Source organism: Oncorhynchus nerka, linkage group LG13 (genome assembly GCF_034236695.1).
Source record: "Oncorhynchus nerka isolate Pitt River linkage group LG13, Oner_Uvic_2.0, whole genome shotgun sequence".
NCBI lineage: Eukaryota > Metazoa > Chordata > Actinopteri > Salmoniformes > Salmonidae > Oncorhynchus > Oncorhynchus nerka.
Window position 1 is genome coordinate 56,384,108 of NC_088408.1, and position 27,293 is coordinate 56,411,400.

The 27,293-nt window shown below is 46.6% G+C and overlaps 1 protein-coding gene across 8 annotated transcripts in view; it reads right to left on the reverse strand.

Annotated features, from left to right (window-relative positions):
- arb2a (ARB2 cotranscriptional regulator A) overlaps positions 1–27,293 on the reverse strand; it is a 214,691-nt gene that overhangs the window by 66,338 nt on the left and 121,060 nt on the right. For 7 of the 8 annotated variants that reach the window (XM_029677429.2, XM_029677424.2, XM_065026494.1 and 4 more), the window contains 2 exons: positions 11,667–11,783; positions 6,230–6,314 (listed from right to left, as the gene is read on the reverse strand). In XM_029677429.2, the coding sequence (XP_029533289.2) occupies positions 6,230–6,314; positions 11,667–11,783 (202 nt within the window). The remainder of the gene's footprint in view (positions 1–6,229; positions 6,315–11,666; positions 11,784–27,293) is intronic. The other variant, XM_029677431.2, reaches the window with a different exon arrangement.

Here is a 27,293-nt window from a genome sequence, read left to right on the forward strand (position 1 = left end):
GAATCCATACAGTACAAAAATGATTGAATACCGCAGTGTTGGGAAGGGCTTGCAAGTTAAGCACTTCACTGTACTTGTGCATGTGAGAAATGAAACTCGAACAAAAGGGAAACAAAGAGAATGACTAAGTAAGATCTCCTGTACAGCTCCAACTGTCTTTACCGAAGCTCTTCCCCCTCCACCTCCTCCACACCAGCCTCTCTATTTTTCACTCGGCGCCATAAACATGACCCCGTCAGAGGCACAACAAACTCAGAGACAGAGCAAAAGGGGGAAGGAAATTATAACTATTTTCCTCTCTCTCCAGCACTCTTGATCCTGTCTGCATGGTGTTTTTGGGGTTCATTACATAAGGCAGCCAAGTGGGTCAGGGCCCGCCAGTCTGCTCCGGAGCACACAGATCAAACACTTTAAAGAGGAATAGCAAATGAACGCCATGTTTTCTGATGCTCTACGAGAGAGAGAGAGAGAGAGAGAGAGAGAGAGAGAGAGAGAGAGAGAGGAGAAGAGAAGAGGAGAGGACCGAAAGGTCCAGTGAAAGGTCACTGGTTCGAATCCCCGAGCCGACTAGGTGAAATAATGCCCTTGAGCAAGGCACTTAACGCAAATTGCTCCTGTAAGTCGCTTTGGATAGGAGCGTCTGCTAAATGACAATGAGAGAAATGGAGAGAGAAATGGAGAACCCCCCCCCCCACACACACAAAATTACGAGTGTCTACATGAAACTGTATTCCCTCCACCATGGGAGCAAGTGGGAGGGTGGAGTATTTGAGCCGAGTATATGAGAGCAAGAAAAATTCAATACATGACACAAGCAGCACAATGATTTGTTTCAATATGTGTAGTGGTGGCGTGTGTTTATACAGAGGAAGAGGCACATGAAAGGCTGTGCAGAATGTGGAGAGATAAAAGGCTGATGAGGCCTGGGAGGAGATGCTGATTACAGCAGCCAGTGTCTCCCCTGAACATAGACATAGACATCTCATTCATTTCCTCGTTCACGCCTAAGAATCCCTTATATACTCAGCTGCCAGCTCCTGCACTATATTTTTCCAGTCTATTGTAATAATCCACCAGTAGACAGGATCTACCATTCCACAAATAAAAAGTAGCTTCCTCAAACACCATAATATTCCCCCGACACAGTCACCTCTGTCTGTATCTAAAAAATAATTTAAAAAACAGCCATTTTTTATGGTGGTCTCAGAGAGGAGGACACTGCCGGGTCAGCGTTTTCCACAAGCGTGTCAGTTGAAAGAGAGCTTGGCACCAGTAAAATCCAGACGACAGCTAGCCCCGGCGATGAGCCCCGTGATGGGATCAGGATCACGGGTCAGAGTTCACCTCTGGTTCACCAACGTTTACCCTAGCCATTTCCTGCGACGCTAGCTCTAGGCTACGCTAACGTCCGCAAAGACAAACAAGAGAGAAAGACGCCCCTTCCTCTCCCCATTTGATCTTTCGATGAGCCAGCAGACAACCCCCCTCCCTAAAAAAGACAAAAAAAGACAAAAAAGAAAGTCAAGCTGAGAAAACAGGAGGTGGTTGAGGAGGCGGGCTGCGTTTCCTCTGACAGTTTAACTCAGCAGGTAAACATCCATCAGGCGGACGGACGTGGACCTGTAGGTGGAGTGTGGAGGTGGCGACAAGAAGAGGCGTTTCACGATCAAAAGTAGATGCCGGACCAACGACACTGCAGTTCAGCCTAACCGGCATGCGGGCACGGCCACCGCAACACGCGCAAGCGTACGCACGCACACAGACACACAGCTGACCCACATTGTACGTTGTGCGCTTCGTTCCACAGACTCGCTTTTAGGAAAGCTTAGAGCTCAGGTAAAACGGACCAGACTTCGCTCTCATTGCTCTATTTTACACTCTTGGTTCTAGCACTCAATGCAAACATTCTCGCTACTTGATTGAAAAAAGAAAAAAAGAAAAGATAAAAAAGAAAAGTGCTTTTCAAAAAGAAAGATATACAAGTCCTTCAGTACATCAAATAGGAGCATCTTCATCTTGATGAACACAATGAGGGTTAATTACGGGCCTGTGTTCAGAACCTTGTAACGGACCAGGACGTGTAATTAAAGTTCAGGTACACATTAACGTACTTTTGTTAGCCATTAATCAGTGTTTACGCTGGGCCTTTGTAATTCATAATCAGGTTCAACAATGAGTAATCGCTAAGGAGTAGGTACATAATAGAGAGGAGGGAGTGCACACTGATCGTTTCCACTCTCCCAACCTCTGTGGGAGAGAGAGGGAGGCAGAATGGATAGTAGGCCCGTAGGGCGATTCCACGCCAGCGGGAGAGGACAAATATTTTTGGTATCTCAGATTTTTCTGGCAATTCTAACATAGGAATTCCATTGTATCTCAAACTGTTTTTTAGAAAATCATGATGAAAGTGGCCATTTGAGACCTACAGTTGAAGTCGGAAGTTTTCATACACTTGGTTTGGAGTCATTAAAACGAGTCATATATCGACAGAACCTGAAAGGCCGCTCAGCAAGGAAGAAGCCACTGCTACAAAACTTCCATAAAAAAGCCAGACTATGGTTTACAACTGCACATGGGGACAAAGATTGTACTTTTGGGAGAAATGTCCTCTGGTCTGATGAAACAAAAATAGAACTGTTTGGCCATAATGACCATCATTATGTTTGGAGGAAAAAGGGTGAGGCTTGCAAACCGAAGAACACCATCCCAAACGTGAAGCACGGGGGTGGCAGCATCATGTTGTGGGGGTGCTTTGCTGCAGGAGGGACTGGTGCACTTCACAAAATAGATGGTATCATGAGGATGGAAAATTATGTGGATGTATTGAAGCAACATCTCAAGACATCAGTCAGGAAGTTATAGCTTGGTCGCAAATGGGTCTTCCAAATGGACAATGACCACAAGCATAATTCCAAAGTTGTGGCGAAATGGCTTAAGGACAACAAAGTCAAGGTATTGAAGTGGCCATCACAAAGCCCTGACCTCAACCCTATAGAAAATGTGTGGGCAGAACTGAAAAAGTGTGTGTGAGCAAGGAGGCCTACAAACCTGACTCCTCTGTCAGAAGGAATGGGTCAAAAATTCACCGACTTATTGTGGGAAGCTTGCGAAAGGCTACCCGAAACGTTTGACCCAAGTTCAACAATTTAAAGGCAATGCTACCAAAAACGAATTGAGTGTATGTAAACTTCTGACCCACTGGGAATGTGATGGAAGAAATAAAAGCTGAAATAAATCACTACTATTATTCTGACATTTAACATTAAAATAAAGTTGGTGATCCTAACTGACCTAAGACAGGGAATTTTTACTCTGATTAAATGTCAGGAATTGTGAAAAACTGTGTTTAAATCTATTTGGCTAAGGTGTATGTGAACTTCTGACTTCAACTGTACACATGCCTCCTGTAAGACCCTACGATCGGTGAACCGTACGTGATACAGACATCTTGGTGTCATTATAGTCCTTATAGTGCGCACTAACATATGGAGTATGTCTACATTCTGAAATACAAATTGACAAACTCATTTGTTCAACACAGATCATAAGGTTTTCAAACTTGTTTGAAAAGCTTTTCAAACAAGTTCGTACGTGAGAATTACCAGTACTATCTGAGATACTGACAATATTTTACTCTCCCACTGGCGTGGAATTGCCCTATAGCAGACCTGGTGGATTTGGTCGGACTCCTGTGTTTACAATTCTATCGACCCGCTCACACAGGCAGAACCAGACGCACACTCTAAACAGTGAGAAAGTTAGAGGCATAAACCTTTTACTACTTTAATACACAAGTGAATTTGTCCAAACACTTATGACGCCTTCAAACGGGGGGGGCGAGCTACACAAATCATCTCTAAACGGTAAATGTATGTATGAATGTACTGCCGCCTCATATTAAATATTTGATCTCAAATCCAAAACGCTGGAGTATAGAAAAGTTTTAGCTTCACTTTCCAACTAAATACACAGGGAAGTGTATGGCCAGGCAGCAGCCACACACACTTCTACTAGAGCCGCACAAGTCACCTTGCAGTGCGAGGAGGGGATTCACATTGTCACTGTTGTGTGCCTCTAAGCCTGACTCTCGAGTGGGCCTGCCCATCCCTGCCATTCTTCCTCTCTCTCCTGGCTATCTGCTCTGTGACTGCAGCCCAGCCTTGGTGTGTCAGACCCTGGGAAGGCCCCAGCCACCCCTCCCCAACCCCGGCCATCCTACAAATCCTGTCGTCCCCCCCCAGCACAGCACACGGGGAGGCTTTCCAGCAGGAGATTTGTTCCACTTTATCTACATATTTAGGCAGTGTTCAGCGTGCTCCTAACTGATAAAATTCTGCCAATCTCTCAGGCCGCTGCCAGCGCTGGAGCAGTGACCTTCTAGGGGAAGATTCCTTTGAAAGAGGGAATGAAAATGAAAGAGAGAGGGGTGGGAGAAAAGCTAGCCAGGCGAGCAGGGAAGCGGTCCAGGTTTTATCACGTTAAAAACAATAAACAGAGATGTTAGCGGACACCCCAACCCCACGCTACAAAACTACCCCTCCCTCCCTCCATCTCTCCCTCCCTCCCATCCCTCCCTCCATCTCTCCCTCCATCCCTCCCTCCCTCCCTCCAGCCCATAAGTGGGGCATTGCCATGCTGGTACCAGTGTTGTTTTCACAGATGATTAGCAGCAATAGCCAGACAGGCCTGTCTCCACGTCACCATGTCCATCTGCCAAACACCAACCAGCATGGATAACCCCTACGCTATAACCACTACCGCACAGGGAGAGAGGGAGTGAGATAGCTGGTTGGAGGGAAACTCGTCCCTTCAGTGCCGCCACTGACTCCATCCTCACTGCCGACTGCCACTCAAACCCCACATCTGACGGACAGCCAATGGCATGCTTTGGTTTGCCTTCAGACGTCTTAGTGTACGTCTGATCAGGCGCCATTTTCCATAGCCGTCCAGTAGCCTAAAGCTTGCCGGACTTCAGACGAGTGCAGTTGGCTCTTGGTGTGGTGGGAGTGTGGGTGTGTGTGTGTCTCCGATGTACAAGGACACGGATGAGTGGGAGGGAGGGACAGAAGGATGAATTGAGAAGCGTTCTCCGCAGACAGAGGGTCGTGGTACTTCTGACATCCTTCCCTCAACCTTTGTCACCTCTGGCCGCTCTCTCGTGAGTGGCGGCGCAGTGGTCGGTGCCGCCAAGGACACAAAGACGATCCAAATCAACCTTTGACATGAGACCAGAGTCCCGCCTCCAAAGACTTGCTGAGCTGGACGACGAATTCACGTCCACTTTCTCTCACTATCGCCGACGTCAAAGTCATTCAGGCCAACGGGTCAATCGAATGTGCCTGGGATAAGACGAGCCTGATAACTGGCGCCTATAGCGGCAGAACCTCACGGCGTAACGTTCAGGGTTTGTGACTTACCAAAGAGGAAAACACTTTTGAACGGTGCCTATTTTAAGTCCTTTGAGAACGTAACAGTGGCTGGTACGTAACATTAAAATGTCATAGACTCAGCCAGTGGTAACTCGTGGGATAGACACCGGCTGGAATGCGGTTTTAACCAACTCAGCGTGCAGGATAAAGACCCACCCGTTGTATAGATGAGTATAAACAACCTGACCGGCATATAGGCCGACTATTAATATTGATATATTACATGGCAACTTAGCTAGGGATGCATATGGTATAACATAGAGCAGACGTTTCTTGGAGACGAGACCACCAGTTAGTTCACGGGCCACCCACTGTCCTCTCAACCATGTGTAACCACGTTGTTTTGAACCCGGCAGATCCGATAACGACGGGAGGCATGGCTCCCTGGAAAAACATGCATGTCGACCTATACATTGATCATGACGCCATCCGACAAGTGAGGAGAGGGTAGTCACAATAAGCCCGCATGACCACCGTTAGGGTAGTCGTCGAGTGACATGAAGGTACATGCACACAGACACACTCACTCACACACTCAAATGTTCCATTTAACGTACGGGCAGTTGTCGAGGCCCCGTCACCATGGTCCATCTTTTTCATCATGTTCGGGATTACAGATTACAGCCCTAATCCTGAATTAAGGGCAAATTCTCTGGCTGTGACATCATCACTACAAACCATCCACAGAGAGGCCAGAGAGAAATGGAGCAAAACACCACATGAAAAGATTAGAGAGAGAGAGAGAGAGAGAGAGAGATGAAAGGTGTAAGGAGTGTTGAATCCACAGTCACACACGCTACCTGCAGAGACGCGAGGACAGTCTGATAGCATAGGCTCCACCGGTGTGTCCAGGGGCTCGGGGCTTGACACCCAGTTACGGCAGTGCTGTGGGGGAGGGGGGAGACAGGAACAAGCAATTAAACGCCCTGTGACACATTGCTCAGACAGATCTGATATTGTTTGTGGTTGCGCGGGGGGGAGGGGGTTACACGGCACACCAGGTGCACCAGGGGGGTGTCTACGCAGCCTGGTGACCCATAACCCCTCAAGCTCACCCACAACCCCCCCTCCCCTTAGGGGAGTCCACAGTCTTACACTTAGAGTCTTACCCTGTCTTGACCTTTCCTCAGGTGAAATGCTTTTTACAGTACAGTACATATCAAGCCTACACCACAATGTGCTTGACATACCACTTCAAAAGAAGTGTGTGTGTGTTGTGGTGCGCGCAAGTGTGTTGGATGAATCCGTGTGTGGCTTTTGTCCGGTCTCGTTGACGGTGCAGTGTGGTATGTAGGGTTTGATGGGACGCTGGAGGAGCGAGGCAGAGAGGGGGGATGAAGAGGAGGAATGCATGGAGAAGACGTTCCTGAGATAAGATAAAAGTTAAACAGAAGAAACAGAAATGTAAAAGAGATTAGGCTGTGTGCAGCTGGCCTCTTTCTGAATCACCGCTTATCTACACTTGTTTACCTTTCGCCCCAGTCCTCCTGACAGCCATTACAGTGCTATGTGTGAGGGGGTGTGTGTGTCTGTGTGTTTGGTGGTGGTAGGGGGGGGGTCTTCTCCTACAGAGCTCTGCAGCTCGCCCCCACCCCATCCTTGAACTCCGTCTACGGCCACCCCTACCCTCTTCACTCAAACCCAGCGACCTCCCCCTCTCCCAAGGCCCTGCTTCTGCCTGACAGAGAGGGTCTGGCTGGGGCCAATCAGGGAGGACAGCACCTCAACACATCCCTACCCTGTCTGGAGACATGATAGACCCACGGGTCACATCACACCTCCGCTGGCCTGTCGCAAGCCCCCCCACACCTGCGTCATCTGGACACTCCCGTGGGTGTAAGAGAGAGAACGAGACAGTGAGCATGTGTGTGAGAGACAGAGTGAGAAAGAAAGAGAACGCGCGTGTGTGTGCTTGAGCACTTCTGCAAGATTGAGACAAATGTGGTGAAGAGGCCACACCGCTCGGTCGGCCCTTACGTTTTCTCTCTGTTGTCCTCGACACATCCGGGGCAGGCCCCTTTCAGATTGATATACCACTGTACGCGTCTTCAGCAGCCTACAACACTCTATTTTCAGCTTTTTCCTCCATGACAACAACTTCAGCGACTTTAGGAGAGGATTCACACACACACACACGCACGCACACACACACACAACCAAGATTATCTCATTTGTGGTGCCGTGAGGTACGGTGGTAGAATCATGTGCGGGGAAGTTATTTTGAACAACTCGATGTAAATTCAACGGAAGGACTGTCAGTTCGAGGAACTTCCGTCACGCACAAGTAGTCCGAATCAATCCACCTTTATTCATGTCTCCGGCGAATTATTAACAAACACACAAATGTACCCGACGAGGAAGTACGGAGAGAAAGGGATGTATTGATGGGGATGTAGCTATAAATGTCAGCACACATCCGCGTTGCAACCTATCAAACAAAACACACCCAAACAAGGGAACGTTAGCAAATCCTCCATGTCGCCGCATTGGAGTGCTTCTCCTTCCCCTCGTTCCTCCTTCATCCTGTCAATCGAGTGTGGCAGGAGTGAGCAGTATGGGGAAGAGAGAAGAGCTGTGTGTGTGTGTGTGTGTGTGTGTATGCCATCTTGGAAAACAGGCGTGCATTGTTGTATTTTTAGATGCCGAGCTTTGCCCTAGTTGTGCTCTTTGGAGGGAGTGCAGGCAGGCAGGCAGGCAGGCAGGCAGTCAGGCAGGCAGGCAGGCAAGCAGGGCTCCTTGACTGGTACATCAAGTGTCTCATTGTATCTCCCTAATTCATTCCGTCTGGGAGAAGAAGACATCAGCTGTGCTGCGCTGTGAGCGAGGGGAGCCATTTCAAAGACAGCCCTCCCGCTCCCTGCCAATGGAGGAACAGGGGCCGGCGTTTCAATAGGTTTGCCAAGGCAAACCCCGGCGTTGAGGGAGCAGCGAGAGCAACTGTCAGAGAAAGGCGAACCCGCTGCACGGGATTAGAGGATGGAAGTTGACAAAAGGAAGGCACATCGGGAATCTCTCACAGACATGATTATTCTCATCGCTTCAAGCCGGGGCGCCGATCAATGGCACTGCTGAACTGAGTGAGACGCCACGAACATAAACAGGTCACCCTGGTGCGAGCGTGTGTGTGTGTGTGTGTGTGTGTGTGTGTTTGTGCCCCGCTCCAGGTAGGGTTTGAACGGGGGAATACGTGTCAAATGAAAGACGATACGCGCCAGAGTCAACATACAGAGCAGGCAGCATGTGATACAGTCAGTGGCAGATGGAACCACGCAGGGATACAACAACACTGATTTACATCCTGTAAGTTAATGTGTGAGAGAAATGTGCTCGACTCTCTCTCCCTCTGTGTGCGTGTGTGTGTGTGTGTGTGGCTGTACCGTGTGTGTTTTGTATTTTAAAAGGAACGGAGCCGGGAAGAAGCTTGCGCGCGCGCACACACACACACGCTTCAGTCCCATCTTCATTATTCATCCGAAACATCTGGATCCCGAGTCCCAGAGTCCCACAATCCCTTTGGGGCCGTGCCGGTCGGAAGCCGGTGGCGGCTGGGGCTTAGCGGGATGCTAACAGCGCTCGTAATGGTGCACTATAATGCTTTGAGAGTATAAACGGCAGACAGGTGTCACGGCGAAAACAGATCCTACCTGTGCGACACTCCTCAGCCTCCTTATCAGGCCTATAATAAAGCCACCTGCTCTGGGCCACAGCCTGCAGTAAAATCTGCCTCCCATCTCGCTTACTGACTAGGCCACTTTACCAGCACAAACACGTGTTGCTGCTGTGTGTGTGTGTGTCTACCTAACGCTGCTGCTCCAGCATCTAAGACATGGCTAACAGTGCTGAGACCAGTAGCCTACAATACGGCTGGTGGAAGAGCTGACAATACGAAGCCCGTAGGTTCCCCACCCACCTTAACGCACAAAACACACACAACTGATCCCGGATCAACATGCCGGCGCGTCGCCCACTCTACCACCTTCCAACTCCGTAGCCCGTCATGCAGACCGCCACCTCAAAACGTCCCAGCCCCCCCCCCCCTGTCCCGTCCCTACTCTAACATCACTTTAGTGCCTGTGACCCTCCCTTTCGGTCATTCCCTTCCGCTCTCCCTGTGGGGCAGCTCCCACTACTGTGTGTGTAATCTCAGTGAATTATGACAGTTTATTCATGGCTGTGCTATGCTGTGCGATCGTACGTGGTCACCACCGTGACAGAGGACACCTTGGGCTGTGACAGGCTGCCAAGCTGCACACCATCCACCTCTCTCTCACTGTCCTGTGCTCTCTACTCCTCAGCTATCTCTGTCCAGCGCTACGTCTCCCTACCTCTAACTGCATTCCATCCGTTCCTCATTTCCCTTCCCACCTGCCCTCTTGTTTTTCTCTCTTTGAGCTTTCCCCTCCCTCCCTCCCCCCTTTTCTCTCCGCCTCTGTGGGCCCACTATAATTGAAGGCTTCTATCGAGTGCTCGCTCTACCTCTCCCTGCTCTATATCGCCTGTCCCAGCGCACGCTGATCTCTAAATCCCTCTCTCTGCTCCTCTCTCCCCTCCCCTCATCCCTAACCCCATGACCCCCAGGGGGAGGGAATTACCACTGTCCGACAGGAGCGGAGCACCACACCGCCAGGGGTGCTGCTCTAACATGCACACACACACACAATTGCTGGGAGGGCAGCCCAGACGGCGCTACACCGGGGAGAGCTGCCACTGAACCTGAATAATGTTCCAGATATAAATATAGAGGACGTGTGTGCGTGTGTGTGAGCGTGTGTGTGTGTGTGTGTGAGCGTGAGAGCGAGAGATAGAGATATGTTTGGGATCTCGCTGTATTGTAAGGTCACCTGATTGAGGTATAGCCACCACAGAGGCCCTGCAGGGTGTGTGTGTGTGTGTGTGTGTGTGTGTGTGTGTGTGCGATCATGCCGAGTCGAACACCAGGAGAGAGGGGGGAAAACACGGAGTGGCGGCACTTCCAACAGAAACACAAAGAGACTGTGGCCTGGCTCTGAGTGACTGACTACTGTAGATGGAAGGGCCACAGAGCCTGTTCTTTAATTACGAGGAGCAATTACACTTAGGACTGAATCAAAACCCCACACTGACCGTTGTTGTGAAACCTGCAGTTTTCACCATGCCGTCGGTCTGAGAGAGAGGTCATGCTGCGCGCGTCTCAGCCTGCAAGCCCAACTGATTCAGGAGTTACATGCACGTCCACCTGCCCTTCCAAAGCGGAAGCTCTTTGTCTACGCGTCAGAGTCCTGGAAGGAGCAGGCAAGGGTTAAGGAAAAGAGAGTGAATTCTCTCCGACATGGGGGCTAGAGCTAGAAAGTTATGAGACATTTATTGTTCTGGGTAATCGTCACAAATAGAAACCACTTAACGGTCCAATTATGCGCCGTCTCTACCATTCCTCCAAAATTAATCAGAAAGAGGAAATCTAGCGAAGAAGGCCAACTCAACCTTGAAGTCCGAAACTTCCGACCAACGCTCAACTACGGGACGCATACGCACCAAAACACACGCACACGCACACACACACACACACAACTTAGAAACATAGAAAAAAAAGACAGGAAGAAGGACAGAATATTAAGAAGAAAAAAAGAGGATTCAGAAAAAGGTAACATATGCGATGAACTGGCCAGTGTGATGGCGAGGTGTGTATGTGTCTGTGTGTGTGGGTGGGTGCGTACGTGCGTGCGTGCGCGCTTGCGGGGGGGTGTGACATTTGCATCTTGGGCTCCCCTGTAGTTCTGGCGGTGGCTGTGTCTCTCATCTGTATGTGCATACTGAGTGAGCCCAGGTGCTGTCTACGGCGCAGAGGTCACGCCAGAAAGGGCGAGAGCGAAAATGAAGCGACCCACACAAACACAGACAGACTGGAGAAGGCCAACCGTCTGGCTTATTCATTGACATCCGTCCTCCACAAAGAAGAAAGACCAGGAGGGTGGGGGTGGGGGCTGGAGAGATTCAGGGAAAACAAGCAAACGATTGGCTCGTAGCTGGACATGTGACCTGGCAGTAGCCTGTGCTCTGGTCTGCTCTCTCCTAGCAAATCATTATTATGTATTTGGTTGTAGGAAATAGGGAATCTAAGAATAATGGAAGGAGTGAGGCTACACATTGCCTCTTGTTTTCACTATGGTCCAGCAACTGAAAGTGCACATTAGGCACATTAGGTAGATTTCCCATTGGGGGTGTGTGTGTGTGTCTATGTAAGAGTCTGTGTCATCTCACCTGCTGCAGCCACTCCTGGATGCTCTTGTTGGCGTCCTGGTGCCAGACGTTGTGGATTGAGTCGGTCATGGCCACGGCACACACCCTGTTCTTCACCTGAGCCTCTCTCTGAATCATCTGATAGGGAGAGAGAGAGAGAGAGAGAGAGAGAGAGAGAGAGAGAGAGAGAGAGAGAGAGCGAGAGAGAGAGAGATAAAGAGAGAGAGAGAGCGAGAGAGGGAGCGAGAGAGAGAGAGAGGTAAAGAGAGAGATAAAGAGAGAGGGAGAGAGATAAGAGAGAGAGGGAGATAATGAGAGAAGGAGAGATAAGGAAAGAGAGACAGAGAGAGGGAGGGAGAGAGAGCGAGAGGGAGAGAGATTTGTTGATTTAAAAAAAGCCTTCGACTCAATCTGGCATGAGGGTCTGCTATACAAACTGATGGAAAGTGGTGTTGGGGGTAAAACATACGACATTATAAAATCCATGTACACAAACAACAAGTGTGCGGTTAAAATTGGCAAAAAACACACACATTTCTTCACACAGGGTCGTGGGGTTAGACAGGGATGCAGCTTAAGCCCCACCCTCTTCAACATATATATCAACGAATTGGCGCGGGCACTAGAAAAGTCTGCAGCACCCGGCCTCCCCCTGCTAGAATACGAAGTCAAATGTCTGCTGTTTGCTGATGATCTGGTGCTTCTGTCACCAACCAAGGAGGGCCTACAGCAGCACCTAGATCTTATGCACAGATTCTGTCAGACCTGGGCCCTGACAGTAAATCTCAGTAAGACCAAAATAATGGTGTTCCAAAAAGGTCCAGTCACCAGGACCACAAATACAAATTCCATCTAGACACTGTTGCCCTAGAGCACACAAAAAACTATACATACCTTGGCCTAAACATCAGCGCCACAGGTAACTTCCACAAAGCTGTGAACGATCTGAGAGACAAGGCAAGAAGGGCATTCTATGCCATCAAAAGAAACATAAATTTCAACATACCAATTAGGATTTGGCTAAAAATACTTGAATCAGTCATAGAGCCCATTGCCCTTTATGGTTGTGAGGTCTGGGGTCCGCTCACCAACCAAGACTTCACAAAATGGGACAAACACCAAATTGAGACTCTGCACGCAGAATTCTGCAAAAATATCCTCCGTGTACAACGTAAAACACCAAATAATGCATGCAGAGCAGAATTAGGCCGATACCCACTAATTATCAAAATCCAGAAAAGAGCCGTTAAATTCTACAACCACCTAAAAGGAAGCGATTCACAAACCTTCCATAACAAAGCCATCACCTACAGAGAGATGAACCTGGAGAAGAGTCCCCTAAGCAAGCTGGTCCTGGGGCTCTGTTCACAAACACAAACACACCCTACAGAGCCCCAGGACAAGAGCACAATTAGACCCAACCAAATCATGAGAAAACAAAAAGATAATTACTTAACACATTGGAAAGAATTAACAAAAAAACAGAGCAAACTAGAATGCTATTTGGCCCTACACAGAGAGTACACAGCGGCAGAATACCTGACCACTGTGACTGACCCAAAATTAAGGAAAGCTTTGACTATGTACAGACTCAGTGAGCATAGCCTTGCTATTGAGAAAGGCCGCCGTAGGCAGACATGGCTCTCAAGAGAAGACAGGCTATGTGCTCACTGCCCACAAAATGAGGTGGAAACTGAGCTGCACTTCCTAACCTCCTGCCCAATGTATGACCATATTAGAGAGACATATTTCCCCCAGATTACACAGATCCACAAAGAATTCGAAAACAAATCCAATTTTGAAAAACTCCCATATCTTTTTGGTTGAAATTCCACAGTGTGCCATCACAGCAGCAAGATTTGTGACCTGTTGCCACGAGAAAAGGGCAACCAGTGAAGAACAAACACCATTGTAAATACAACCCATATTTATGCTTATTCATTTTATCTTGTGTCCTTTAACTATTTGTACATTGTATATATATATATAATATGACATTTGTAATGTCTTTACTGTTTTGAAACTTCTGTATGTGTAATGTTTACTGTTAATTTTTGTTGTTTTTCACTTTATATATTCACTTTGTATGTTGTCTACCTCACTTGCTTTGGCAATGTTAACACATGTTTCCCATGCCAATAAAGCCCTTGAATTGAATTGAATTGAGATAAAGAGAGAGAGAGGGAGGGAGAGAGAAACAGATAAAGAGAGAGAGAGAGAGAAAGAGAGATAGAGAAAGAGAGATAAAGAGAGAGAGAGAGAGAGAGATATAAAGAGAGAGAGAGAGAGAGAGAGAGAGAGAGAGAGAGAGAAGGGGAGAGAGAGAGAGAGAGAGAGAGAGAAAGAAAGAAAGAAAGAAAGAAAGAAAGAAAGAAAGAAAGAAAGAAAGAAAGAGAGAGAGAAAGAGAGAGAGCGAGAGAGGGAGAAAGATAGAGAAATATAGAGAGAGATAATGAGAGAAGGGGAGAGAGAGAGAGCGAGAGAGAAAGATAGAGAGAGATAATGAGAGAGGGAGAGAGAGATTAACACTTCAGAGAAGCGTGCTTCAGCACCTTCGTGCTGCTCACCCTGTCGATGTACCCGGCAGTGTTGGAACAGTAGTGTAACAGTATCAAAGACTCTTTGGCTGAGTTTAGTTTTGTGAAGATGGAGACTTTGCATTTGCTGTAGTGGAACACAGGCTCTATTCATTATTAGAGACCTGCTCAGAAGTGAATGTAGGTGGTACCAGTACACAGACGTGGGGGCCGTATCCACAATTCATCTCAGAGTAGGAGTGCTGAACTACGACCAGTTTTGACTGTTAGACCATAACGAATAAGTGTGAAGGTAAATGGACCCTATACACACCAGCAGCCACCAATACTCCCTTGTAAGACCAGGCCACGCTGTGTGTTACAGTGTGGGATGTGACACGAGCAGAGCAGAACAGTGCAGACCTCTGTGTCCTTGTCACGTACATGTGAAAGTCACCCCCCCCTGCCACCCCAAAGAAAAAAAAATCTGTCCCATTCTAATATCACAGTCGTCCGCACTCGCCGACCTATTCCCTCCTGAATGTCAGCTTCGGAAGGAAAATGTCTCACAAAGGACTCGTTACATACCACGGCACACTACAATAGCCCCTCCACCCACAGGAGTAGTAGTAGTAATACGCAACCACCTTCAACAGGTTCCCTCAAGATCAACCCGGGAAGAATAGAGAACAGGGCCTGGTAACAATAGGTTAACAATCACTTTAACCGGGTGTACTTAGTCCAGCTGCCTACAGCTGAGGCTGGCAGTACATCAAAGTGACTGCGGGCTGTATTTGAATAAATCCTAGTAGGCCAGTTGAATTAAAGTGAGAGTGTATCGAGATAAATTGACTCTATTAAGGACAAATATATCATTCAGCTGATAAGCCTTCTTCAGGAGCATCTTCACCAGGACGGAGACGGGGAGGCTTTACACACACTTGGTAGACACACACGCGCGCGCGTTTACACACACACGGCGCATGAACACACACGGAGCATGAACACTCACGCACACATACACACATTCTCACATTTAAGCTAGTTCACACACACACACACACAAAAAGCTTGCAAATCTTTCCTCTGGCAGAACAGGGCCCGAGGGAGCAGCAAAGTCAACCTTTTAAAACTGGAGGTGTCAGTCAAGGGCCGTTTCTTCTAGTGCTAGCCAAAAGGGCTAATCCCTGAGTATAGGGTTCTCCAAGAGGCCAAGAGACTGGAGACAGTGCAGTGCCCATGGAAAACACTAAGCACATGACTTTACCAACACAGTCAAAACACCGGGCCCCACAGAACTGACTGTGATTCTACACTTTTCCAGAGAGCGAGCGAGTGAGAGCGAAAGCGCGAGCGCGAGAGAGAGAGCATACGTCTGACTCTGTATTCGTGCTCATATTTCTTCAACTCTCGAAGGAGACATATTCAAATAAAGTGTGTGTGGGGTTGCGGAGCTAGTTGTAATTTACCAAAGTAACCAGAATCTTCTGTCATTACGTCATTTACATTTGAATAAGTTTTAAAAAGTTAATTTATTATATCTGTGTCTATTTTGTCCATGAGTTTCTAGTAGATAGACCATATAGTTCAAGAGAAAATTGCCAAATGAATGAAAATAAATGATCTAATTAACAAAGGCATTATTTTCAATGAACTCTTCCAACTATTTACTTTTTTCCACAACTGCCACCAGTTTGGTGCCAAAATATTTAAAAACAATGATTTATTGACATAGCAAAATAAATTAAAATGTGTAAAAATATATATAAATGACATTTAAAGTAATAAACCCTCCCTTTGTTAGCCAGGTCACCTGTGACACGAGACAGTATTCGTGGAAACCGGCCACTAGGTGTAACAGTGATTTAAGCCTATCCCAAACCTTAAACCCTTAACTTAACCATTTGGAGTTAAGGCCTTAAACACTTGTAAATTTGACGTTTGGAACAACTTATACATTTGACGTTTGAGAAGCATGGATCTCACGTCAAATTCTGATGTGAGACTGTGAGAACTGGGAGCCCTTTGCAACTCCAAGCAGCATATCTACAATGACATGAATGGCATTCATAAGCTATGGGTCACAAAACAGCATTACATCACGCTATTATTGGGCCACTAAATCCCACTGCATCTAAATCAACACCCAACCTGTGCACTTAGGCGCCGTTCTTAGCTGAGAGAGGTGGCTAGAAGACACACCGTAGTCAGCTTAACAACAGCCCAATAATACTGTCTATCACCTCCTTATGTGTGAGGGAGAACCAGAGGTTGTCTGATGCCTACTCATTGCGAGAGAAGAGAAAGAGAGAGAGAGAGAGAGAGGTAAAGAGAGAGATAAAGAGAGAGGGAGAGAGATAGAGAGAAAGAGAAAGAGAGAGAGAGAGAGAGAGAGAGAGAGAGAAAGAAAGAGAGAGAGAGAGAGAGAGAGAGAGAGAGAGAGAGAGAGAGAGAGAGAGAGAGAGAGAGAGAGAGAGAGAGAGAGAGAGAGAGAGAGAGAGAGAGAGAGGAGAGGAGAGGAGAGGAGAGGAGAGGAGGAGGAGAGAGAGAGACACTCTGGCCAGACAGGGAGGAGATCTATCAGACTCAACTCTCTCATGTTCACATGGTACTTGAAGAGTAAAGCAGTAGAACAACAGTAGAAAGGGTGAAAACAACTCCTATGCTATACATGCTGGGGCTAAGCGGTTAGTTAGACTGGAGGTTAAGGGCTAACCAAGCCTCAGGAGTGTGGTTAGCAACATACCAATGTCATACACATAGAGTTAGGGCTTAGGGTCTATCTAGCCTAAACGGTATGCAAGGAAGATGTTCAATGCTTGGCTGGGCTAGCCTATGGCCCATAGCTAGGCTAGCAGTTACAGTGCCTAGTGGAAGTCTACACACCCTTGCAGTCTTCACATGTAGCTGCCTAAAAATAACATCCACAAATGAATGACATTCGATTTTCTTTCCATAGCCATGTATAAAACCTACTTCACATTTCAAAGTGAAAGAAAGATTACGAAAGGAAATCCAATGAATTAAATAAAATTTTAAAAAACAAAGATGTCTTGAGTGCGTATGCCTACACAACCCACAGTTAATACTGGGTGGAAGTACATTTGGCAGCCATTACTGTTGTTAAACAGTTTGAATAAGACTCTTAGGGCAACATATCCCTTGTTTTTGTCAAAACGACTCAAGCTCAGTAAATTTTGTTGGGAGTCACTAGATCAAATCCAATTTTATTGGTCACATGCGCCAAATACAACAGGTGTAGTAACACGATAGAAACAATAACAGAGCTATATACAAGGAGTACCAGTACCAAGTCAATGTGCAGGGAAGGAGGTAGTTGAGGTAATACAGTTTGAACATGTGGGCAGGGGTAAAAGGGACTATACAATCAGGAGACATAATATACAGAGTGGCAGCAGCGTATGTGATGTGTGTAAGTGTGTCACTGTGAGTGTGTGTGGCGTCAATATGCGTGTGTGTGTGTGTGTGTGTGTGTTGGATTGTCAGTGTAGATAGATAGGTTCCCATCCAATTGGCGACAGATTATCACACAAATATTTTACAATTCCACCAGTGGTGTGCTTCCACCAAACTGATAAAAACCCGTGCTTGATGACGTAGTGAACACAAAATGTACTTTTTCCACATACAGGGATGCTTCGGGATTTTGCCAATGAATCCCGTTATCTACTTCCCCAGAGTCAGATGAAGTTGTGGATAGAACAAAAATGTAGGTCTCTGTGTCGAGCATGGAGGAAGTTAGAGGTAGTTTCACGAGCCAATGCTAACTAGCGTTAGCGCAATGACTGGAAGTCTATGGGTATCTGCAGTTAAATGTGTTTCCGTCGCATTTTCAACTCTACTGATAGTTTTGTCACCAAAACTGTTGGTACCTGCTCTCTAGCCAACAGCGCGGGTAGGCTAGCCTACATCAGATTGTTATGGATAAGAGAGAGAATAAATATTTGTGAATAACGGCACAACTGGCATTACAATGTGCGCATCCCAGGGTTACGCATTCAGAAGACTGAGGCAGGACTTCTATCTGGGCTTTGCTCCTTTCATATTTCTTTTGATCATGACAAACTCCCCAGTTCCTGCCGGTGACAATCATACCCATAACATGATACTTCCACCAGAATACTTGAAAATGCATTGAGCAGACTTCCAGCTCTGCCTCCATGCAACGAGGAGAGGATTCAGGACAGCTGTTCTCAGCAGTCCTCGACAGTACGAGAAACATGTGGAAATACTTGTTGCACTAAACCAACAGGCAGATGTTGAGATTCACTATCTCACTCGTGCCCTTTCCATTCACACCACAGCATCTGGATGCAACCAGACGGGGTGAGGAACAGGAGAAATGGGTGGGGGGGTAAAGAGAGAGAGAAGGAGAGGATACACAGAAGGTGGATGTGGACGACTAACTAAGACTGCAGCTGTACTGTTACGTGTATTAAGAAAGGAAGTGGCAACATTTGCCGACCGTGTAAGACGAAGGCCATGACTACATCCTGAAACACACAGACAAGGCAAGTAGGGTCAAAAGGCAAGAGCACATCAACAACCCACCTTCTCCTTTCCACTGGATGAACTGCAAGCCTTCTCCCTCACATACTAGCCAACACCCCCCGTGACTGGATTTCCGTTACAGCAATGTCATATTATACAGAGACGAAGAGGCTAAAAGGCCTTGAAAAACGGTCAAATTCTGACCCACTTGGCCAACAGATGCCCACTAAATCCAGTTTCTGACAAACCGCTCCTCCATCCACCCCAACCCCCTTCTCTCCCCCACTCCCTGACCTCTCACATGCCCTCTACAGTAAAATACAGTGTTTAGCGTTTTAAGCTGCTTCCCATCACAAAGCCAGCTAATTGCAGGACTTTTGTAGCACCAAATCGCATTTTCGCCCGTGATCTTGAGCGGGACAGAAACAAGAAGAAGAAGGAGGAGGGAGAAATAAAAACAACGTATTAATCATGTTTATTTATCAGGATGAGGCGTCGGATGTCGGGTTGAAATAACAGACGAGGCTGCATTTAACTGCACGCGAAGCCATCTCTCGCCGAGATAAATACTCTCCCATTCCACTCTCTCCTTCTCTATGATGCTAGCACCGGCGCTACAGCCGCCATCTAAACACCGGCAATAATAAAGACAATTATTTAGGGCTTTGATAATTATGTGTCAAAGGAAGAGAAAACCAGTGGATAATTGGGTGAAAACTGAATGGTAATCCACAATGGACTTCCCCAGGGGGGGGGGCAGACAGGGTTGGGGAAGGATATGAGAGATATCGAGAGAAGGGGAAATAAACGAGGCCTTTTATAGGGAGCGCCGCTCACAACCAAATCATCAAGCTAGCGAACAGCTACAATTACCAGGGAGAGCGGATGGAGTCTTGCAGGGCCGAGCGAGACAGAGGAGAGAGAGAGAGAAGCACCCTGGGTCTGTGGAGATGGTTGTGTTGTTTGCCACCCGATCGAGGGCCTAATGCGCTCAAACTGCTGCCAACAGCGGAGGATAATCTAGGACTACTCACGAAGCGCTGGAGTGCTGCTTAAATATTTGATTGATTAACTGTCCAACTGCTGCCAGTGAGGGAGAGGATTGCACAAACACACAAGCACACGCACTTACAAAGAGAAACACACACACAAACACTCATTCAATCACACATTTATACATACACACACACATATACGACCACAGCCTGTAGGCTTTTGCGAAGTCGCTGCTGGCCAAACAAACATAAACCCTGACTTGTGTTGTGACAACCCCAGGCAGATTTTACATAAATCAATGAGGGGAGCTGGAGACATTAGAGCCATAATCAAACACTGGCAACTTGATAATCCCAGTCTGGATTAGACGGGACAGAACACTGAAGCACTGTAGAGGTGACAGCTAGAACAGTTAGAGGACTGGCTGGGAGCTGGTAGTTTTGGTCGGTTTCCTCTACTGACAGCCTGTGAGGTGAAACAGAAATCTGTCCAGAGCCGCGCTGTGCTGACCTCGCTGAACTGGCCTGACCCCAACCAAGTGTGTGTGTGTGTGTGGGGGGGGCTAGGTCGGGTGGGGGCCCGGGTCAGCCCTGGGGCCTCCTGGTTGTCACCCCTGGCCTGGCTGTGAAAACACAGGCAGATGGCCCCAGGCTCTGACACCCTCTACAGGAAGTGACAACTTGAGGGCTTTCCCCTGCTTTGATGGCCCTGGGCCCCCAGGTCCACTCAGGTCCTCTCAGCTCACTGACATCCTTTGTCTGCACGGCAGGAAGGAAGCCCACTCCAACAAGAGGCCACAGGGCCACGGGGAGCAAGTGGGAGTGTGTGTGTGTGTGTGTGTATGTGTGGGTGCGAGGGTGCATTTGTACGTGCAGCCATGCAAAGGTCAAAAAAGCACTAGGGTCACATGCATTTAGGGCCATTACTCGCCTGGCCCTCCATTTAGTGAACCCTGGTGTTGGTGTGATTTAGGAGAGCTGGAGAGGTGACCGACCGTCAGACCGACCGACCGGGAGAGTGCCGCAAAATAACTTCCTCCTCCATTTCCTCAGGCAGAATAGGCCGCCACGTGCAGGGGTTGGGGAGGGTTGGTGGAGACTGGGGGCGAGGGGAGCGGGGTCCAGGGGCAAGGGGGGTATTGCAGGCGTTGGTGAATGACAGTGTCGGACATGGAACGGGTGTGGGGGGACTCTCCACACACACGTCAGCGGGGGCCGGCAGGAAAGGGAAGCCCAGTAAATATTTACTGACACAGCAGTTTGCCAAAATGGCGACCGCCTCTTGGAAACAAAAGGCAGAGGATAAGGAGCAGCGTGCCAGGAAACGCAGCGGTCGCGGGCACATCGCCCTGCATGTGCCCGTGGAAAACAAGAGGGAAAAAGGAAGGGAGGACAGATGAGGGAGGGAGAGGGGTAGATAGGATGGAAAGGGAGGGTTATGGGCAGGGAGCGTTCGTACACAATGGTGCGCTAGTGCAAGGAAGCCCCTGATCAGTGGGAACAATGGTATCTTTTGCTTACAAGCCTCTTTGTAGCTCTCAGTGTGTTCGCGTACCTGTGTGTACACTCGTTTGGTGTGTGAGCGTGTGTGTAGACTCGCTTGGTGTGTGTGTGTGTGTGTCAGGTAAAGTGCATTCACGCTGAGAAAACGTGGCAAAGACAATCTGAGCAGCTGGTCATGGCTGTTTGCTCCTAATGACACACACCCTTGGTTGAGGAGAGGCAGCTGTGTGTGTGTGTGTGTGTGTGTGTGTGTGTGTGTCTCTCACATGCACACTCTCTCTCTCTCCATCACTGTATAAATCTGGCTAAATAAATGCATCTTCTATAACTCCTAAATATTATTAGTAGCTGCTCTTCCATCTCTATATTGATGCATTGAGTAATAGTTCCACAACGTTCTTAATACAAACTCACTCAATTGACTCAATTGAAACCCAGAGAAATTCCTGTTGGATTGACAGACCGGTGATTGAAGAGACTAAGCACGTTTCGTGTGTTACTTATAACCCAGACAACAACAAAACAGGACATTTTCAGGTCTCCTTATTTATCAGCCCCCATTCAATGAATGTCCTATTAACATCTGCACAGGTATGATAATAACTTCCCTTTTGAATTAATTAGCAGATGCTCCACTGTCATGAAGCGAATCCATTATTGTACAATAACCAAGTTCGGGAAAAACAAACGCCTAGAGACGTAACACAGACGTTCCCCCTTTTTATAGAGTTTCTTAGTAATATGTAACATTATCAACTTAACTCTTTCGATTTATGTATGTGTTTAGGAACACCAATTAACCCTCTAACACTCATGGGAATTGGCCTACATGGATAGGGCTAAATTGTATGAAAAGCATCAGCGTGGTAGCAATTGAAAGGGAACAGTTTAGGAGATTATGGGGAAATTATTAGTCCAAAGAATTGAGGACACAACAGCTCACCTGACAAGACTGAATCCAAACATCACACGTGACTTGATGTGCATTTGACATTTGGCCGACTTTTCGCCGTGTCTGTTGACAACGAACTCTGAAAATACCCTTGGATACATTCAGAAACATGATACAACTATTCCTGTAAAATGTGGGATAGGTGCAACATAAAGACCAGCAACAAAAAATAAAGGGTTTATAGTGAGAGGAATAAGTCATTTTAATAAACTATTACGACTCAAAGAAGAGTCTTGAACTATAAGGTGCTATTTTGACCTCTCCTAGCTGTGCCGTTGAGGAACTAAAGCAAGTAAACTTGTCGATGTTTTGTTGTTGTTACTCAACCCCCCCCCAAAAAACCTGACCATTATAAATCGCAATCTGGTCAGTTCAAAGCTTGTTCTATTCCCACACATGACTAGCTACGTTAAAAAAATACAAACGTGGTCTTACAGTGTTACGCTTTCAAAGGGCAATTCATAGAGACAGATCATCACTTTGGTGTGCGTAGAAAGGAGTCATGAGTGCATTTAGGTGCGTGTTTCCACGGCAAATGTCCTTCACAATAAACAAACATAGGCTCATTCTGTTCAGAACAACCCAGGGGTGTGACGCCATGTCGTCTTGTAACTGTACACCAAACACGGGGATCATAAACACTGATACTGTATACGACGTGAGTTTCATGCTATGGAAATGTGATTTTTTGCACACTCACCGGGGTTTGGCTTGCTTGTACGACATCAAAGCGCTATCTATTATAATCCTCAACGTCTCATCTTTCAAAAAGCATCGAGTCGCCTTCATGTACAGCATTTCCCCTCGCTCGGACAACAAAACATTTGAAAAATGTACCCAATTAGCGAGAGGGATGGGGGAAAGTTCTTGCTGCGCGCCGTGCTCAAGTTCAGGACGGCTGTCAGTCAAAACCCCTACAGAGCTGTGAAAGCGGAGACCCTGAGCTCTGAGGTCATGTATAGCATGATACTGTACGGCCACAGAGTTCCAATTTAGGTGCAGTTCAGTTCCAAAATCGGCCATTTTAAACCCGTACGGGTACGAGTGTAAAGGGCTTCACAATTCCTCCTGACATGAATTTCTAATTATGAGGCATTTTTTTTTAACAAAGTGAAATTACAGCCCGGGTGTAGCTAATTAAAGTCTAACTTTAATTAGGATATATCTTACTTAAGAAAAGTGATTCCGAGCCAAGGTACAAGGACAACATCTTCATCACTCCCCAAATTGACTGGCTGGGAGTAAGAATAGCCTCCTGGTCTAAAGAGTGAAATGAGAAGTTATTTTAACACGCAGTGGATATTGACGGGGCCTCACTGTCTCTCTCTCTCTCTAATTCTGTGTCTCCCCACCCTACGGCAGTGCAGTAAAATAGAAACCTAACCTCAATATTTTCTCTCACAGTGCTGGGACTTGCTGGCCCATTAAATTATCCTTCCCATGTGTCATCTTGCACATTTCCTCCATGAAATTTTCGTATAATTAAACTTTCTTAATGATTTATAAGATACAATAATAGCCGTAAGTATTTCAGAGCAGGTTAAACTGACACCCTTTAAGTGCACGCGGGGGATGACCCTGTTTTAACATTGTTTCGGATGGTTGACTCCCGGCTGGAGAGCAGGATGGATGGATGAAGGGAGAGAAGGAGGGAGGGAGGCAGGGGAGAGAGAGGTAGGTACCCTGGTGTTATAACTCAGGGTAATAGTGACATGTAGGAGAACCCAGGGCCTCTTGAACCCAGGGAGGGAAAGAGGGTCACCCTCACACACACACACACACACACACACACACAGACAGACACGGGCAAGTCTGTTACCAGTGGCGCACACGCAAGCACGCACGCACACAGATGTTTGCTCTCTGCTGCCTCTCTCACGGTGAGGCTGATATGATTGCCACTTAGGAAATCAGTGTGTTTTCATACCACACAACTCTGCCAAAGCTAACGTGTTAAATATCCACCACGCGGCAATGCTGCGGCAGCCATGTCCATCTCCACTCACACACTGTGCTGCTCCCTTCACAAGAGAGAGCTGCAACGTGTTGTGACTGAAATAAACACTATCGCTCTCAGTACACAAGTGTCCCAAACTATAAGCTCATGAGATTATGAACTGTTTTATTAAACTATATTTCACCTCAGACAGCGTCGCTCCTAACCAGTGAGGAGTTACAAGAGAATCACAATGTGTTTCCCTTAAACCCAGAGATGCCAGCTCCTGAGCACGCTGGCAAGACAGGTAAGTTTAAAGTTGTATTAGCCATAAGTACAGCCGGTATACACCATGCACCAACAATACAAACGAATACAAAGAGAAGGATACGTAAGGGAAAGGAGGATACCTGAAATGTGTCTTTCGCTTTTAACCCAGCTCCTCTGAATCAGAGAGGTGCCGGGGGGGGTGGCTGCCTTAATCGACGTCCACATCATCGGCGCCCGGTCACTGCCTTGCTCAAGGGCAGAGCGGCAGATTTGTCCGCCTTGCCCGGCAGGGTGAGTCGAACCAGCGACCTTTCGGTTACTGGCCCAATGCTCTTAACCGCCTACGGGTAAGGTAAGTGTGTGTTTGTATGACACCCCCTTAAAGGGCTCTCTGAGCTGGACTCTCAGGGGAGGGGTTCTGTTGAAACTTTCAGGGGCACTCGACCCATTTCTGAGACATGGCTCAAATGGAGAATTTAAAAAAGAAGAGGGGAAAAAAAGGAAAAGGAGGAGAATAAAAAAAAAAAAAAGTGCTAACGATTGTGACAAAATAATTCTTCCTCCCTTCAGTTATCAGACGTTCCTTCAGACACACTCGCCTCCTCAGCCCAGGGGCAGGGAGTCCGCAGTCCCCCCCCCAAAAGTGACTCGGTGAACCCCCTGTCCTCCAAGGAGGGATAGTGAGCTGGAGAGAGCCAACTGAAATTAATTAAAATATATAACAATCTGAAATTAACTTCCCATAGCCACCAGCCATCTTTTAACTGGCGTGAGAGACTGAGCGGTGAGACATGGAGGGAGGGAGAGAGAGCGAGAGAGAGAGAGAGAGAGAGGGCGAGAGTTAATAGAGAGAGAGAGAGAGAGCGAGAGAGAGATAAAGAATAGAGAGAGATAGAGAATATAGAGAGATATATAATAGAGAGAATGTTACAAATATGCTGTAAGACTGCTAGAAGTACAATTGTCCCACAAAGTAAAACTTCTCAATTGTCCCATCCTAAAGAAAGTTTAGTCCACCACCCCTGCATTGATATTATGCCAATCTAAGAGAAAAAAAGTTACTATTATCAAGAGGAAAGCATTCAAAATCGGCAAAACTAAAAAACTAAAACATACAGTTTTGGTCCAAAAATAAATTTAAATGATTGGCACCTTTTCAATACCTTGAGAGGGTAACGGCACTGAGCCTTTTTCTAAACTGTTTAATGAGACTGGAGAACACATTGGGGAGGGATCTTAGACCAGTCAGTTCAGGATCTTTCCTGGTGTGTGTGGGGCAGAGAGTTCTATTCCACATGACCACAAGATCATCCAGCCAGACAATAACCCCAAGCACACATCAAAATCCACAAAGAAACGGTTAAATTCGTTCTCCAATCTCAAAAAACATTTCAGAAAAATGTTAAGTTTCCTCGTAAGGTGATGCATGGAAAGGTATTGAAAACAGGGGTGCCAATAATTTTGACCCTTTCCTTTATAAAAACAAAAAAACAAACAAAAAAACATTTCCTGAGTATAAAATAACATCATTCTGGAGCACACAATATGGCTCAGTATTTGTATAAATGATTTGACACTGTCTTTTTTTTCTCTCCTCATCTTTATCAAGGGTGCCAATATTTTCAGAACCCACTATTTCATTGGTATCAACTCCGATAATATACGGGGTAAAAAGAGTGGGCATTTTTTAAGGCGCACACGTGACTTTCCCTGTCTGAACATTGTGAATAGACCATAGAAATAGTGCTTTGATCGAAATTCAAGTCAAACCGCTAATCAAAAGTTTTAAATGAAAGAAGACAAGGTTCTCCCACTACCTGTTTCAAGGGGAAATCAACCGGATCCATGAAACATGAAACATCAAAACTAATGAAAAACTGGACCTATGAAATGATTTTGACCATATTATTTAGCATTTATTTATTCCATTTTAATCAATGTTCATATAGTCAAATGTGCCAGGCGAGATCAGAAAAGCAATATTATTTCCCGTCTTCTAAACGTTTAAATAATAATAACGATAATCATTTAAATACTTTGATAGTTGCTTTGCCACAACAAAATAATGGAAATTGAGGAACACTAAATGCAACTTCGGTTCTCGTTTATTCGCACTTAATTCAAATCTGATTACTAAAACTATTATCTCATGATTCCGTAACACAATTGCTTCAATGCAAAGCTTTGATGTCATACAGACAGTTACTAAGAAACACCGAAAGACAGCTACATATAGCCTTGTATATAAAACACCAAATCTTCATCACCTATTTTAGCAATGATACTAAGATAAATCTCAAGAGAGCGCAACAAATAGCATAACTTGTTGTTCTACTTTTAAAAGCACTGCTGTTGTTGATTACAATAAAAGCTATAAGAAAGAGGGGAGGGGGGCATTCTGACCCAAACTATATCCATCTTATCAAAAATGCAATTAAATCAAAGTGCTCTGGCCTGAAGCTAGGACGAGCCGCGTCAATTCTGTTCCAAATGCCAGAGAAGATTACAGTAGTAGGGGCTTGTGGATTTCACGAACCCTTTTTTGATTAGTGAGTCAATTATTTCTCATTACCAAAGATGCTATTTGGGAAAAGGACCTTGTCACTCAATCACGTAAAAGAAGAAGTCCTCTAAAGAACGAGGGATAAACCATTAAACAGGGGGGGGGTAAAAACACCAGAGTGACCCCCCCCAAACTCCACTTCTAGTCAAATTACCTTTTTAACTATTAAGGCTCTGTCAGGTCTTTGTAAGGTTATGGTAATTAGGGGAGGACATTTGAAAAGAAAATAGTTTATTTATTAGTTTGTCTCGCCGAAGAAGACAGTCACACAGTGCCGAAGGTAAGTTTGAATGTGGTGATTATCTTGTCATTTCCAGGATGCGTGTGTGTGTGTGTGTGTGTATTTACTCTTTTCAGAACAGTGATGTGAGAGACTGCTTCGTGGCAGGTTTGTGCAGTCC